The sequence below is a fragment of the Carcharhinus amblyrhynchos genome, chromosome 19, assembly GCF_965287045.1.
Source record: "Carcharhinus amblyrhynchos chromosome 19, sCarAmb.v2.hapA, whole genome shotgun sequence".
NCBI classification, from domain to species: Eukaryota; Metazoa; Chordata; class Chondrichthyes; order Carcharhiniformes; family Carcharhinidae; genus Carcharhinus; species Carcharhinus amblyrhynchos.
Genome location: NC_137342.1, coordinates 35,056,885 through 35,074,644, shown reverse-complemented (window position 1 = coordinate 35,074,644; position 17,760 = coordinate 35,056,885). Strand labels below are relative to the sequence as shown.

General features: G+C 42.1%; 1 protein-coding gene across 1 annotated transcript in view; it reads left to right on the top strand.

Moving 5' to 3' along the window:
- The window catches only part of LOC145355452 (transportin-3), a 72,562-nt gene that overhangs the window by 47,444 nt on the left and 7,358 nt on the right, over window positions 1–17,760 (top strand). Inside the window, exons 15-20 of the mRNA XM_080207574.1 lie at window positions 2,533–2,593; window positions 6,559–6,699; window positions 11,585–11,701; window positions 13,020–13,114; window positions 15,063–15,219; window positions 16,576–16,743. Of these exons, the coding sequence (XP_080063700.1) occupies window positions 2,533–2,593; window positions 6,559–6,699; window positions 11,585–11,701; window positions 13,020–13,114; window positions 15,063–15,219; window positions 16,576–16,743 (739 nt within the window). The remainder of the gene's footprint in view (window positions 1–2,532; window positions 2,594–6,558; window positions 6,700–11,584; window positions 11,702–13,019; window positions 13,115–15,062; window positions 15,220–16,575; window positions 16,744–17,760) is intronic.

Here is a 17,760-nt window from a genome sequence, read left to right as displayed (position 1 = left end):
GAGATCTGAGGAAAAACCCTTTTACTCAGAGTGGTGGAAGTATAGAACATGCTGTCTGAGACTGTGGTCGAGGCAGGTACTTTTGCAGAATTTAAGAAGTGTCTGATCGAGCACTAAATTGCCAAGGCGTAGTAGGCTATGGACCGAATGCTGATAAGTGGGATGAGTATAGATTGGCATTTGGTAATCAGCATAGACGTGGTGGGCCAAAGGGCCTGTTTCTGTGCTGTATGACTCTGACAAGCCTGCATTTCTATAATGTGTGTTAGGCGATAGAAATGTGTTGTATGTATTAATAATAAGTTTAAGTTTAATTTTTGTGTTTCTGTATTTGTGCTAAGAAAGGTTAAAGCTTCAGTTTGGCTTCATGTTCGATGGGGGTATCTCCAAATCTATAGTTTGGTTTCTTTCATTTTGCAAGCTCTGTATTTTAAGTTTTATGATGCAAGAGCAATTACAGGCCTTTTTTAAAAAAAAAGTGGTTGCTTGGCAGCCAGAGGCCTGAAACAGGTAATCCATCCAGAAGAAGAGCAGAAGTTGCCGGTAAAGGCAAGACAATAAAGTTAGGGTAGAATGCAAGTCTCAGAGTTAAGACTAGAATGTCCAGAAACCAGGGAATGAAAAGTAGAGTCCTGGGAAGACTGAAGTTAAAATAAACTGAAACCAAACATGGTGCTGTTCACTGAAGTTAAAGAAAAGGCAGAGAGCAGCTCCCAGTTAAAGACAGGGCTGCAAGATGCCAGACATCCAACGTTGTCCTCAGGTTACTAACAGCTTAATACAGGCTTTGAAATAGTGTTGTTCTGTTGGCATGGCTGGGTACCTGAGAGATTGTGTGGAAGCTTGAATGCATGTGGCAATCCAAGGTGAGGAATGCTGAAAAGAGAGGCTGAAAACCTGGGGATGGATCCTTGGTGAAGGCATTGACTGAAAACATTATTTAGGGAAATATTCCAGACATGTTCTAAGAGAATGGAATTTAGGAACACTTGTGTTGAAAGCCAGAAGTCCAGTGAGACCAGCTGACTGTGTGACAAGGATCTGGGGGGATTTGATGAGAAATCCATAGAAGTTGTATTGGGTGGCATCTGTTACTTTGTTTCAGAGGTGTGTCTGACCACATTTTGCCTATTGGTTTACATGGACTGTGTCCTTACTAAGAACATATCCTTATAAATTTGTATATATCTGAAAAGGTATAACTGAAGTGATGGAGTAGTGTATTATGTTTAATCTTTTCATTTAATAAAGGTTGTATTATTTTGTTAAACGTTGATTGATAGTCCTGCGACTTTTCATCCATGTCTCTTAACAAAAAAACAGAATTTGCGATCTATCGAGCTAGGTTTCTGCTCTGGGACCTGACTGCCCCATAGTAACATCAGCTGGGATTATAACATGTGTCTGAAGACTCTTTCAGAGGATCAATTCAGACAAAAATCTAGATCTCAACCACATAAGGAGATGCTAGGGCAGGTGACTAAATGCTCAAAAGTTGAAAGTGTGTTTTAGGAAGAAGCAAGAGATAGAGCGGTGACCAGTTGGTGTAAACAATGTGAGTGCTCATTGAGGTAAAGTGTCAAATGTCTAATTGACCTGACTTTCTCACAGGTCCGTTTGATGATTCTGCCTTTTTGTGATCATTACCATCTGTGCTCGATCATGTTAACTCGGTGTGAGAAGACAGTTTGAGCACAGACCATGAATAGGGTCACACCAAGTCAGAAGTGAGAGTGGTGGGTCAGTGAACAGTATGGAACAATGTTGAAGTTTGAAAGTGAACTCCTAGCAAATCTAAAAGAATGTTAATATTTATTGCAAGGGAAATTGAATACAAGAGTAAGGAGGTTATGCTTGAGTTAAGCAGAGCATTGGTGAGATCACGTGTGGAATACTGTGTACAGTATCGGTCCTTATTTAAGGAAGGATGTAAATATATTAGAAACACTTCAAAGGAGGGCTTCCAGACTAATACCCGGAATGCTGGTTGTCTTGTGAGGAGCGGATGGACAGGCTAAGCATGTATCTGTTGGAGTCCAGAAGAGTAAAAGGCAGCTTGATTGAAATATATAAGGTCCTATATAAGGGTGGATATGAAGACGATGTTTCCTCTTCTGGGAGAATGTAGAACCTGGGGTCACTGTTTAAAAATAAATGGTCCCCCATTTAAACATTGTTGAGGAAAATTATTTTCTCTCTGTGGGATATGAGTTTTGGAACTCATCTTCAAAAGGCAGTTGAAGCAGAGCCTTTCAACATTTTAAAGACAAAGATCGGTAGATCTTGATAAGCAAGAGGGCGAAAGGTTATCAGTGTAGTCAGGAGTGGAGTTGAGATTAAAATCAGATTAGCCATAAGCTTGTAGAATAGCAGAGTAGGTTGGAAGAGCCAATTGTCCTTCTCCTAATTTCGATTTTGTATGGATACTGTTACTAATTTTCCCTCTGTATCATCTTTTCTTTTCCTTTCTGTATTTAGCATTATATGGAATTTCAGATGTGTTATTAATGATTTAACTTGTTCACGTTTCAGACACACAAACCCTATTGTCGAAAATGGGCAGACGCATCCATGTCAGAAGGTGATACATGAAGTAAGTGATACATAAAGAATGTGACAGAAAGACAGAGGCTATGTTACTGATGGATGAATAGTTTTTTATGGGTGTGGGATCTGCTTTTGGTTTGTTTGACTTACTACATTTAAACCACTGGCCCTTCACCTTCCAACCCAACCCCATCTTGGAATTGGCTCCTTTGGAATTATGGGCTCTGTGGTTTGACATATCCATTCCAGTATTTTGTCCTTCTCAGTCCATCCCTTTATTGAATCTTGGTTTAATCAGTGTCTAGTGGCCTGAGACTCTAGTGCCAGATACAAATGAAAAAGCAGTTCAGCTGTAGGTGAAGAATAACAGCCTTTGGAATTTAAACATCCACTCTCTCCACCACTGGCACATTGTGGCTGCAGAATGTCTACTTTCTGCAGTGATGCACTTCAACTTGCAAAGGCTTCTCTGGCAGCACCTCCCAAATAAGCAATCTTTTCCATCGTACAGGACAGAAGCAGCAGCAATATTGAAAAGATATCACTTCCAAGTCACCCACCATCCTGACTTGAACATATATTGGCTGCTCATTCATTGTCTTTGGGTTAAAATCCTAGAGCTCCCTAGCTAGCAGTACTGTGTGAGCACCTTTGTCAGTCAGACTACATTGGTTTAAATAGAAACCATCACCATCTCAAGGTAAACTGCAGATGGGCAATTAGTGTCAGCCATACCAATGGTGCCCATATCCAGAGAATTAATTTTAAAAAAAGTGGCTGTACTATCCCTTCCTTTCTTGAAGACACTGACCGTTATATTATCACTGGCTGTCTTTCAATGGATGAATCCAGACTTAGTACATGGACTCTGAGCTGTTCTTCTTTCGCCCCCATTTGCACCCTTTGGGGGTGGGTGTGAGCCACCAATGCATTTCTTTTGTTTTCAGTTGAGCTCCTTCCCTCATGTTTCAGATCAGTATTTTGTGATATACATGTGAGCCCACATTGCACAGTCCTTAAGCTGTTCAACAACTTGGCCCAGTTAAGTCACATCGTTACAGGTTAAAGCCCCGATTCAGGGCTTGAGTAGGTATCCCGGCTGAATGCATTATGCAACTCGGGAGTGCTGCATTGCTGAAGTTATTGGGCATCGATGAGATGTCGAACAAGGACCCCTGTCTACTTGTTAGTTGGTTCAGATCGGTATCAAAGATCTCGTTGTATTATTTAAAAAGTAATGGGCCTGTCACACCCTGGTCAACCGTCATCCACACTTCCAAACATTGGTTAGCTGATCACTCATCTTGTTGCTCTTTGTCAATTTGCATAGATTTGCTTAACGTAAGTCATACTAAAATAATTCATTGTATGAAGTGATCCTAGGTACATTCATTTATAGGATAGCATATTAAGTTAAGGTATTACCCTTTCCTGCCACAAGCTGGAATGTGTGTATACATTAAGCAGAAAAGGGCTCTGCAAGCCCAAGTTTGCTCCTCCATGTCCTGACTGTACTCTGAGTAGCCCACTGAAGGATTTAGACCTCTGCGTTCTACCATTCATTGTTATTATGCAATGAATTTTGTGTTTCTGATATGAAGCCATGGAACCTGATCCACTATTCAATTGGATCATACCTGATGTATATCTTGGCTCATTCTATCTATCTGCCTTGGGCCTAAAACCCTTAAAATCCTAACCCAACAAAACCTCAATTTTGACATTTTCAATTGTTTCCCCCATTCTCAACAGTCTTTTGGGGAGAGAGCTGCAGACTTCCATTAACCCATCCTAGCACAAAAGACAGAAGAACTCGGAGAGAGCTGTGTTACCCAGTTCAGTCACCATCTTTTTCAGGAAGTTAGCTGTAGCTGATGGCATGTATAGAAACATAATGTCAGCCTGGGGCAAGAGTTTGACTTTTCCACACTCCTTACTCAAAACCACGTTATATGTGTGGATGTTATAGGCTATAATGGAGATTGGCTAACTCAATGTGGGCCAGCCTTTCTGTCTGAGTGGCTCCTATGCTTGTTGAATAAACTCGCTGAGCTGTCAGGGAAGGCCAGTTTGTCTTTTGGAAGAACACACAGATTGTGTGGCAGTTTGCCAACATTGCTGAACCACTAGTACACATTTCCATAGAGTGCTGCAATGTGGGTTCATCCCTTCAATTATTTATCCATTCACCTGCACTCTAGTCTTTTCTGAGCTTCCAGTATACAGCCATGCAGAGGCACTGACCATCAGCAGTTGGGAGGTGTTGCCCTTTTTCTGAATCCTGGCTTCAATCCAGCTCAGACTTTCTGGTATGATGATTCTGCGTTCATTCCATTTTATTTGTTCTTGGGATATGGATGGTGCTAGAAAGGCCATATTGTCCATCCCTAATTCCCTTGCTTACACTTACCTGATGAAGGAGCAGCGCTCTGAAAGCTCATGATTCCAGATAAACCTGTTGGACTTTAACCTGGTGTTGTGAGACTTCTTACTGTACACTTAACGGGGGCATTCAGAGTGCCACATACAATGGCACTAGTGTTTGAGAAGGTCAAACCAGATAAGGGCAACATGATGGCACAGTGATTAGCACTGCTGCCTCTCAACTCCAGAGTCCCGGGTTCAATCCCAACCTTGGGTGACTATGTGGAGTTGCATGTTCTGCAAACACTTTTCAGAGTCGATGGGCCAAATGGCCTCTTTCTGCACTCCAGCGATTCTATGGTTTGAAGTGTGAAAGATTCACTTCTCTGAAAAACATTAGTGATCCAGTTTTATTTTTACAGCAGCCTGCCAGCTTTCATGGTAATTTTTCTGATCATCAGGCCCATCAAGCCCAGTCTTTCATTTGACTAAATCTAGCCCCACCTTTTTTTGCAACCTGACCTAGCCACCTTCTACATTTTCCCCATCCCCACGTTCTCACCAGATTCCTCATTCTTCACAAATTACTAGTTTATTAAATTTAACTTAACTTGCTATGGTGGGATCTGAACTCGTGATCTGTAGGATGCCAGTCATGTGCCATAATCATTAGGCTACAGTTTTAAGAGTCCCATATGTGTGAACATTCTAAATCCAGTTCTGAGTGAACATTTTCAGATAGCACCTTAGTGCCTCTAATTCAGCAATAATGTGTAACTTTAGAGATTCTAGAATGAGACGTAATAGTGTAGAAATAACTTTGTTTTTATTCCTGTATAATGATGTGCTGTGTTTGACCCATGACACTGGGTGTCCAGAATGTAAAATATTCTGTTGCTCAGCACTAACATTCCTTACCTCAGAATGAAATTCTCCGACAAGAAGTTGATTTGAATAGTCATCCTTCAATTCTATTAATGAAAAATAGAGGTTGAAACTGAAACAATGTGCTTGTCTGTTTTCAGAATCAAAAATTATACTTTACAAGATTAACTACGTAATTGAATAGGTTAGAGAGCACAAGATCAAAAGGGCAGTGTTTTAAACAAGGGTCTCTGGTGTTGGTCAGCCTGCAGTGCTGTTCCACGTTCTTGTGACTCAGTTATTAGCTCTTCTTTCATTGAGTCAGAAAGCTGTGGCTTCAATCCCAGGTCAGAGACATAAGCGTAAACATCAAGGCTAACACTCCAGTACATTACCGAGGAGTCAGAGGTCCCAGTCTTTCGGAGAAAGTTCAAATAAAGCCCCCTCTGGTACCTCAGGTGGATATAAAAGATTTTGAAGAAGTGCAGGGGAGTCACCACTGTTGTCTTGGGCTAATATTTATCCCTCAATCAACTTCACAAAGGAAATAGAGTTACCTATTCGTCTTATGTTAGTGTGTGGGAGCATGCTGTGTGTGAATGACTCCTGGCTTTCTACATGACAGTAGTGAACACACTCAAAAGAAAAATGTACTTCACAAACTGTGAAGCACTCTGCAAAGTTCTGAAGGTTTGAAAGACATTTTGTAAAAGCAAGTTCTTTATCTATAACTTTATTTATTCTCTGACTGCATTTTATTTTCTCCTCCCCTGTTTTTTTAAGATCTGGCCTGTCTTATCTGAAACTTTGAACAAACATCAAGCAGACAATCGGATTGTGGAGCGCTGCTGCCGGTGTTTGCGTTTTGCTGTCCGTTGTGTGGGGAAAGGATCAGCTGCATTGCTTCAGCCCCTGGTCACTCAGGTAGGGTGGTTTGTGGATCCTGCAACTAGTGAAGGAAGAATTTTAAAGGTAGACCTGCTCATGATCAGTGGCAGAGTTATTAGCAGTTGTGAATATTGGCCTAGTCTCCCAGCAGCTTGCACACAAATAGGCAATAGGATGTGGGTGACTGGTTTCTCTTCCTCCCCAATTCAGCGCTTACGATGGCATAACTGGAATTGGAGAGGAGGAGTTGGTGTGGGATATTGGGGTGAGTTTGGGATCTAGGGGGTGGGGGGTGGAGAGGTTTGAGGTGTGAGCGGGATGGCGGCAGGATGGTTAGTGTCTTGTAAATTGATTGCAAACCTGCCCCTTCCCAGTTGAGGGATGGTTGTTGTTCAGCACTGCCTCAATCCTACGTTGATCTCGATCATTTGTTCAAGTTCTAAATTAGGACTTGAGCCCACAGCCTTCAAAACTCCTGTACAGGGAGAAGGTTGGTAAAGAGGTCTTAAATGAGTGTTCTGGGAGAGTTGTCACTGACTACAGCAGCATTGAATCATGCCGTTCTAATCCTGCACCCTTAAACGTACAACCATGTTGCAGTGCTGGGATTGGGAGATGTTGTTGTCTTGGGAAGCGCCACCTCTTGGCTTTGAGTTAGGTGCTTCCGTTCCATTTATTTCCTTCCTGTGCTAAAGCATCTTATCTCTGTCATTTCCTCCTCAACTCTGAAAATTGGCAGCTCACTCAATGTCCTTGTGTTGAGCAATAGCTGTGTTCTGCTTTCCAGGAGGGTGTGGTTGCATCATTAGCTGCTTCAAAGCAATGGTGTAGCATTGTCTCTTTTGATTCTTCTTTAGGTCTGTTGTCACAGGCGGGGATTATTCCTGAAATGAGAGGGATCCCTTTGCAGTTAACTGTACACTTCAATTTACTACCTTCACTGTGCCTGAAGATGGAATGTAGACTCATGGACACTGGCTTTCCTTTACAGTCAATGTGCGTCAAATCTACAGAACTTAATAGCTAGTATAATGCTGTGCCTCAACTATAGCCTTTAGAGTGGCCTTTGGTTTGACAATAAATAACAAATCCACACCAATGCAGTGATATGCTGAAAGATTAAGTGTGGATGTGATGCTGCTGCCATATTTTACATGCAACACTAGAGGGTGATATTGTGCAATGTATGGTATTCCTGCAGCTAGGTTAATGTCTGGTGAATTTCCCAGCAATATTTATGCCACCAGATTAGGCCATTGTGCAATCCTTAATGCTTTTGCAGTGTCTGGTTGGTGCCATTAGCGGCCTGCAGTGGAAGTACTGAGTGCAGTTGAACAGTGCACCTTGGCACAATGTGATGTAAAGCACAGGGATGGGGGAATGTTATGACCAGCATTCCCTTTAAGATTGCACAGACCCAGCTAAGCTGTAATCTTAATAAAGTGGCACAGTGCAATCAACAGGCTGAGGACAGCTTAGAATCATTCAGTGGATTTTTGATTAGGAGCCTGATTTATCATCAAAACATTGATCACAATCACACAGGACTAAACATTGCTTTGTTTTGTTTTTGCTTTTTGGGCATGGTGCTGGTGGGGAGAGAAGTTGCAATTCATGACTTATGCGCAAGTTTGATGCTGCCACTTCATTTACATGTTACACTTGGGTGTAGTGTTTCTTACACTTTTGGTTGCCTGTGTATGCCGCCAGCTACTTTGCACTCAGCAGCGTTGGAACAGTGTCATACCTGATTGCCATGCATGCTCCTGTCACCATCAAGGAGTATGTCTGTGGGGTCTGGCTCCATCTTGGCGGGATACATTTTTCAGAAATGCCCTTTCAGCTGCCTCTGCTCCATTTTCCTGTCACGTTGCAGTAGCACTGTAGCTGCTATTCCCGAGACCTGTTGGTCTTTGTATAGTCAGGTCTCCAAACCTTCAGCCTTCTCAGTCAGGATGCTGCAACACTACCTGCAGAATCCAGGATCTAGACATAATACCAGCAGCAATCCCCCACAGTACCTTGAGAAACTTTGCAATGGCAGAAGTTCTTAAGGAATCACCTATCTGCAATCTGGGTACCTGGTCCCTTAAATAATGCTTGTGCTGGGCACCTCTTGGTGCTGAAAGCCAGATTGATAAACAAATTCATACAGGTGTGGTCCAGGTTTGGACACTGAGCATCATTTACTATAAAGCTGTGTGACATCAGGATAACTCCAGTTCATTTGCATGCATGCATGTGGGGGATACACAGGTGTCTATTTCAAGGTGACATGTCCAGCAGCATCTGGTGTACTGTGTATTCCTCCAGAAGACAATTTAGCAGGCAGCAAGAAATTTGCCCCCACAGACCTGCTCATTTTTCACAGCAGAGTTAATCAAAGGCTGAACCCATGTTCCCCCTTCAGCAGGTATCACCAAATAAATGAGCTGGAGGTTCAACTTGTAGATTTTTTTGGGATTGTGTTGTGTGCTTAATAGCTAATGTATTTGTCACCACTAGGGACTGTATTTCAAGACAATTAATCATTTGAATATGATTTGCCACGGCCCCAAATATCCTTAATTCAGCTGTGATTAGTTCGGAAGTGAGTGATGGATATTGTATTTTCTAAACCCGCACAATCAACCAGTTGAGTTGACTGTGGGAGACTGAAGCTACAGAGGTCTTATTGTGTTGTATCAGGTACTGTAGAGCACATTGGGCCCCGTGCCATGTTTACATGCTCACTGGACAAATGTAAGTGAGGTTGTTTATGTAGAATGTCGTCACTTGTGCACCTGAAAAGAATCCTCCACCTAGACTTCTCCCAGCACCTGCACCGCCTCCCACCATCATCACATTGCAATTTCTATTTCTTCACTTTTATGCATTAATCCTTGGGATGTTGTCAGTGTAGGCAAGATCAGCATTTAAAAACACATCCCCATTGCCCTGAATTAAACGTCTTGCTGGGCCATTTCAGAGGACAATTAAGGACCCATTCCATTGGTATGAGACTGGTGTCACATGTAATTCAGACTGGGTAAGAGTGGCCAGTTTCCATTACTGAAGGACACTGCTGACGTGGCTGGGATCCAACAGCAATCCAACAGCTTTGCTGACATTGTTCCTGTTATCAGCTTCTTATTTCATGACTTTGTTTCCCATGCTGATTCCAAATTCTCAAGCTGCCATATAAGTTTAAACCTATATTCTCTGGAGTATTAGCCCCAGCCTCTGGATACTAGCTTAGTAACTAATACAAAGTGCTATCATTGCAGGGCTTTTGCCTCCATTTTCATATCCTATCAGCTGCATGATGGGCTCATCAGTGTTTGTGTGAAGAATGTCCTGGCATCAGTTCTGAATATGCCTGAGTTTGACTTCTTCCCACAGTTTCTGGATTTACCTGTTCTTTTATAAACCTTAATAGAAACATAGAAAATAAGAGCAGGAGTAGGCCTTTCAGCCTTTTGAACCTGCTCCGTCATTCATTATGATCGTGGCTGATCATCTAACTCTGTAACTTGCTCCTGTTTTCCTCCATATTCTTTGGTCCTTTTAGCCCTAAGTGCTATATCTAACTCCTGAAAACATGCAATAATTTGGCCTCAGTTGCTTCCTGTGGTAGAGAGTCCATTGGTTCACCATTTTCTGGGTGAAGAAATTTCTTCTCATCTCAGTCCTAAATGGTTTATCCTGTATCATCAGATTGTGATCCCTTGTTTTGGGCTTGAACACCATCAGGAACATCCTTCCTGCATCTACTGTGCCTTGTTTTGTTAGAATTTTCTGAGATTTTCCCTTCATTCTTCTAAACTCCAGTGAATGTAATCTGAACCAATTAAATATCTCTGTGTATGTCAGTCCCACCTTTCCAAGAATCTGTCTGGTAAACCTTTGCTGCTCTCCCTCCATAGCAGCTACATCGTTCCTCAGATAATGAGACCAAAGTTACACACATTATTCCACGCCTCTCACCAAGGCTCCATATAATTGCAGCAAGACATCCCCACTCCTGTATTCAAATCACCTGACCATGAAGGCCAACATATCATTTGCCTTCTTCACCATCTGCTGCAACTACATGCTTACTTTCAGCAACTGGTGTACAAAGACACCCAGATCTCATTGCATGTGTCCTTCTCTCAATCTATAGCCATTCAGATTCTGCCTTTCTGTTTTTGCTACAAAATGGATAACCTCACATTTATCCACATTATACTATATCTGCCATGCATTTGCCCATTCACTCAAATTGTCCAAATCTTGCTGAAGCATCTCTGCATCCTCCTCACAGCTGGCCCTCCCATCCAGCCTCACCCTCCCACCCAACCTTGTGTTATCGGCAACTTTGAAGATTTTACATTTAGTTCCTGCACTTAAATCGTTAATATATATTGTGAATAGCTGAATTCCTAGCACTGATTTTCCACTGTGATACCCCACCAGGTCACTTCCCGCTATTATAAAGTATAAAATCAGCTCTCAGTTGCCATCTTTCAAGCATGAAGAGCCCAAGTTTCTTCAGTCCTTTCTGATAAATCTCAGCCTCCTGAACCAGATCAGCTATATGATTCTTTTGTTCTATTAAAGAATAATGAAATTAAAACTTTAAAAGATAGAAAATGAAAGAGTAGTTCCTATCTTTAATGAGCACTATCAGGGCAGGATTGTAGTTGAGTAGTTTGGCCCTTTTTGAGGAGTGATTTTAATTCTACATGCTTACTTGCATGATATTTCTTTAAGTACAAAACATTAAAATTTCAGTGGGAAATCGAAGTGAGGCTAGACTGTTTGGTCCATAATAGACAACTGAAGGACAGCCTGATGAAGAAAATGGAAAGTTCATGCCTTGGGGCTGTGTATGTCTAGTGTGGGGGTGCAGCGTTTGTTGCTGACCCTTCTCATTCTGCTGTTTCACCTCCCCATGTAGATGGTGAATGTGTATCGAGTGCACCCACATTCCTGCTTCCTGTATCTCGGCAGCATCCTGGTTGATGAGTATGGCATGGAAGAAGGTTGCCGGCAGGGACTCCTGGACATGGTGCAGGTATGATATAGCAGCCCGGTACCACAAGGAAGCTGTGCTCTGTGCTGAAGGAATTGGCTTTGGAGGAGGCTTGGTCCTTTTGATTGCTGGTTCAGACAGGAGGTTGGAGATACTCAGCGAAGTCCTTTCCTGAAGGAGATGGGTGGAGCATGGGTGATAGTGAATTGATTAAATAGCTGTGTACTACTCCTCATTCCTTTCCTTTTATGAATGGCAGTTGTGCCTTCAGATATATGGCCCCTAAACTCTGGAATTGCTCCCTGTCCCCAAACATTTCTGCCCCTCTACCCATCTCCTTTAGAGCACTCCTTAAAATTTAAAGTAAAGTCTATTAGTCACAAGTAAGGCTTCCATTAACACTGCAATGAAGTTATTGTGAAATTTCCCTAGTCACCACACTCCGGCGCCTGTTCAGGTCAATGCACCTAACTGCAGTTTGTTCAGATTGTGGGAGGAAACTGAAGCACCTGGAGGAAACCCACAGAGAACGTGCAAACTCCACATAGAAAGTGACCCAAGCCAGGAGTTGAACCCAGGTCCTTGACACTGTGAAGCAGCAGTGCTAACCACTGTGCTATCATGCTGCCCTAAATTTAGCTCTTTAACTATTCTAATATCTGGTCAAATGATTGTTGATTTTTGTTAACGTTTCGATGAAGCACCCTTTTACTAAGTTAAAGGCATTTACAAATGCAAGTTGTTACCAAAGTGAACTTCTCCAGGGAAGCAGTGAAAGATAAAGTTAGGCTCAGTTACATTGGTAGATATTGAGGCTTCTGAAAATGGGAAGTGAGCGCCAGAGAATCAAGGCTCACCATGCAGTCTCTCTGGCTTTGACTCAGAACCACAGAATTGTGGAACTGCTGAACACGATTTTCCAGACCTTCTGCAACCAAGCACAGCATCACCTGATTATTACAAGTTCCTGATTGCACCGTTCTACAACTTAACTGGTGTTCTGCACTGAGCTTTAACCCTTAAAATAGATTCTCTTTGAATATAAAAACTCGATAAAATTTCAAATGAAATTCAGCGCGACTGAGTGGATGATTGATTGACTGTGCTGCATTCAGTCAAGTTGCCATATTTATCCTCTGATTGACAGTCTGTTGAAGATGACTACCCTCCACAAACCTTCACACCCTTTCACACCCCCAACAATGTCAGGGCACGTACATTTGGATTTATTTCACTGAGCTAGATGCAGGAAAAAGCAGCCAAGCTGAAACACCCTTCTCCAGTAGGTGGCAAGGGTTTCCATCTTTCTCCATTTGGCCAGTAGGTAGTATACTTTTAACTCTTAATTTTTCTTTTGCAGGCCTTATGTATGCCAACGTTTCAGCTGCTGGAACAACCAAACGGCCTTCGGGATCACCCGGACACTGTGGATGATCTTTTCCGCCTAGCAACCAGGTACTGTGAGGACTGTGTGGTGTTCTTTTGCCTGGGATGGGTTGCGGTGGTGTTTACTTGGAACAGTCATCCTTTTGATAGATTTCATGCCTCACATTGGCCGAAACTCCCAAACACTGACACCTTTTTTAGAAGGGTGTTTCTGTCAGTTTATTAGCCCGTGCAATGCATTTTGTCTTCCCTGCTCTTAATAATCATAATCAAATGGTTAACTTTGTTTCTCTCTCTACAGATGCTGGCAAACCTGAGTTTTTCCAGTATTTTCTGTTTTTATTTCATTGAGTCTTCCCTGTTGTGTCAAATGCAATGTTCTCTCTGGAGTTGAGCCTTGTGGCCAGAGAAACCAGCTTGATTCCTGACCTGTGCTGCATTAGTTGGAATGGTGTTGTGGGCATCTCCGCTGGTTCCAGTTTCTCTCTCTCCACCTTGTGCCACTGCAAACCCCCCATATCAACTCCTGTAAACAGCATAGTGAGATTGATCATAGATTGACATCTCTGGTCATTTTGTGCTCCCTATCCTGGACATGAAGATCCTTTTATGAAGAATATCTGCTGCTCCTGCATTAGAAATCAGCTGATTTGGCACTGACCAGACATCAAGCTTAGGAAAGCTTGCAAAACTGATAATGGGGCTTTGAATAGGATCAGCATTGAGCCCTTCGCATCCTGTGCTGCAAAGTCACTCCATCAGCAGCCATTCATCTGCCTCAGCATCAAACCCATGTTCCTTGAACCAAACTGAAATCTAAACTAATGTAGGGAAGTCGAGTGAGGGAGGCTGCAATTTCCTCAAGTCTTTTCCTCGATTAATAAACCAGAACTAAGATTTGCTGAGACATTGTGCATGATGGCACTCCGTTATAGTGGTGTTTGCTGTTTGGTATCATTTCTCTGTGCCTCTTGGAGAATCCTACAGCACAGGAGGAGGCTATTTGATGCATTGTGCCCTGTCAGCTCTTGAAAGAGCTATTCAATTAAACCCATTCCCTTGGTTTTTCCCCGTAATCCTACAAGTGTTTCCATTTCAAGTAGATTTTATATTTGAAAGATATCCTTGAATCTGCTTCCATCAGCCTGGCAGTGGATATAAGATTATAGCAATCTGCTGTATTTTTAAAAAAAGAATATTAGCTTCTCCCCCATGGCAATTTTGCTACATAGCAGATGAATGCATAGGGTTTGATGTGTCAGTGAACTCCAGTCATCCGTTCCTAATCAGATATTTATCCAGTTCTTTGTTTTGAAGATTAGAATGATTATTATATGTTAACTTGGTTCTCATTCTGCTGAAACTGTGGAAATTTAATCTCTTGAATGTTTGATTGCAGGCTTGAATAATGGAGGCATAAGTGTAGGTTGATATTGTGGAGTCTCTGTTATCTGTGGAGCTTACAAAGACTTTTTGTAAAGCTTCCCCTCGGAAGATGCTGCACACTAATAAAGAGTTTTGTTTTTAGAATGATAGGGATTTTTCCATGAGTATTTGAACAGTTTCAACATATCCTTCTATTTTTCTCGCTTTCCTGTGTTTAGCTTCCTCTTAAATGCATCTATGCTATTAATCTCAATTACTCCACGCGGTAGGAAGTTCCACATTCTAGCCACAGTCTAAGTAAATAATTTTTTTCTGTATTCTTTATTGGACTGATTAGTGACTGTCTTAAATGTCATGTCTGCTGATTTTGATCAATCCAACAAGTCGAAAAATATTTCTATGTCAAGTCCTTCTATAATATTTAAGACCTCAACAGGTCACAGCTCAGGCCTCTTTTTAAAGAAAAAGGCCCCCAGTGTTCAGTTCTTTCTGATAATTATAACTTATTGGTAACACTTCTGTAGATTTTTTTGTTCTTTCTAGAATGGCCACATTATCTTTTTGTAATATGGGAACTGGAAGTGTACTTCTCCCAGATGTTTATGGAATTACCCTTCTTTTCCCTGCACAGATTTATTCAGCGAAGCCCAACCACACTCCTGCAGAGTCAAATCATCATTCACATTCTGAATTGTGCCATTGCAGCCGTCATCCTCGACCACCGGGATGCTAACTGCAGCATCATGAAGTTCTTGAGGGATCTTATCCACACAGGGGTTGCCAAAGACGTAAGTTTCTTCCATGACTAAACCCAGAGTACACAAAGAGCATGAGTATCTTTAACTTGATAATGGCTATCAAGTTGCAGGCTTAGGCCTCTCTCCGAGATTCCAACGCACAATCTGGGCAGTGGCAGTGAGCAATTGCATTGTATCTGTGTGTTCAGGTGAACGAGATCCCACAGCATTATTTGAACATGTGTAAGAGAATGACTCTAGGTCCTGGCCAGCATTGATCCCTTGGCCATCACGTCCATGGTCATTCATTGTGGGACCTTGTGAAACATGGTTATTTATTTATGTCTGTTGTACAAATTTCTGTTTCTGCTAAGAAAAGCCTTACTTTCTGACATCTGAGTCACCAAACTTAATGTGCTGATTTCATTATGCTTTTGATTTTAAAAAATAGCTTTCCTGTAAAGTACTTAATTTACTCTCATTACAGTATAGCTTGTGTCTATATTTCAATCTAGTTCTTGTATGAGGGAAAGACTAAAATATTTGCTAAGTGTGATGGTGTGTTGTATAAACGTTCACTATGTGCCGATTTCCTGTTTGCCTATTTCCTGGAGGTACATTTATGTGCATCCTAACATCCACATGTGGTGTATATCAGTGCTGTTGCATTACTGAACTTTCAAAATAAGGATCATTGGCCCATCCCATACGCAACCCCATTCTTCTCCAAAACATTGGGACCTCTCGTCTCTTGCCTGTTGTTAACCCATGCAATCTCTAAGTTCTTAAAACCCAATCTTGCCACAGTCCAGTGCCCCACAAAACCAAAGCTTGTGTCATACCCTGCAGACTTTTGAAACTCAAAACTTGGTGTAAACTGTAGCATCCTGACTTTGCCCCACCTTTTCATAGAATCACTACAATACAGAAGGAGGCCATTTGGTCCATCAAATCTACACCAACTCTCCGACAAAGCGTCTCACTCTGGCCCTTTCCCCTCAATCCCACATATTTACCCTGCTAATATCTCAACCTACATGTCTTGAGACACTACAGGACAAGTTACCATGGCCAACCCACTGAATCTGCACACCTTTGGAGTGTGGGAGGAAACTGGAGAAAACCCATGCAGACATGGAGAGAATGTGCAAACTGCACACAGACAGTCAGGGCTGGAATTGAAACTGGGTCTCTGGCATGGTGAGGCAGTAGCGCTAAGCACTGTGCCACCGTGCTACCCTCTCCACCTTTTCTTGCTGTTCTGTAACCCGGTATCTGGGGCTGTGAATAGGTTTTTGAATTTAAAAGAGAAGCTCCCAGGCTTGCATGCCACTGCATGTCATTCTCAGTACGGTGACTGAAATACCTAAACAAAGTAATAGTAATAATTGGATCTTGTTTCCACAGCACGAGGATGACTTTGAACTTCGGAAAGAGCTGATCAAGCAGGTGATGACCCAGCATGGTCAGCAACTAGTCAACCAACTGCTCCAGGCTGTGTGCTTCTGCCTTCCCCCATATACCTTGCCAGATCTAGCTGAGGTTATATGGGAAATCATGCAGGTTGACAGAGCGGTAAGGTCAAGATTGAATCTAATAAACAGTTGGAGGCTTTATCTTGTTAATAAATGTGAGGTGGGAAAGGATGGAGTGCCCCATTTCCCAGGGTGTGGTACTTTCAGTTTCCCTCACTGCCCTTCCTATGACCTCTGATTAACATTTTGCAGTCATGGAATCATACAGCACGGAAGGAGGCCATTCAGCCCTATGTGCCCATGCTGGTTTTTGAAAGATCTATTCAATTAGTCCCTCTCCCTAGCTCTTCCCCATAACCCTGTGTAAATCTTTATTGAGTTTTAATGCAAGTCATTATTGAAACTGCTTCCACTGCCCTTTCAGATAATCCATCCTGCTTCATAGCAATTCACTACATTGAAAAAAATTCCCATTATTTCGCCCACCAAACCCTGATGATTCTTATAGCGATAACCTTAAATCTGTGTTCTCTGACTCCCAGTCAGCTGCCAATGGAAACAGTTTCACCCAATTTATCAAGATCCTTTCTGATTTTGAACATCTCTTTAAATCTCCTTATGACTGTCTCTTTTTTAGGAAGACCAGCTTCCCTAGTCTTTCTGTATAACACAGAGTTATTGTTGCACTGGGGCAGTTTTGCACAATTGCCTTGTCCCTATTGGGCAGTTCATGCACTCAGGTAGAACCTGTGCATCTTTCCCTCAGAGGGAAGTTCCATTTTGCCCATCTGGGCAGTTCCAGGTTTGAAAGGCCAGTCAGACATCAAACATTAAACACTCTCAAATTGACAGCTGGCTCAGCAGGGTTTACACGTTTCCACTGATGCTTTGATAAAACAGCTCTGCGGTAATTACACTTGGCGTGCAATGTTTTTCTCACCTGCAAATTATGGTGCAACAATACTGGAAATTCATATGTTCATTTTATTTCACAGAACCAGCTAACTAGAGTGCAAACTTTTCAATTTTGTAAGGCCTTACAATTTTTAATGTTACTGAAGCCCAATGTTGCACAGAAATACAATGTTCAAACTTCCTGCCAGTGTTACTCAGTTTC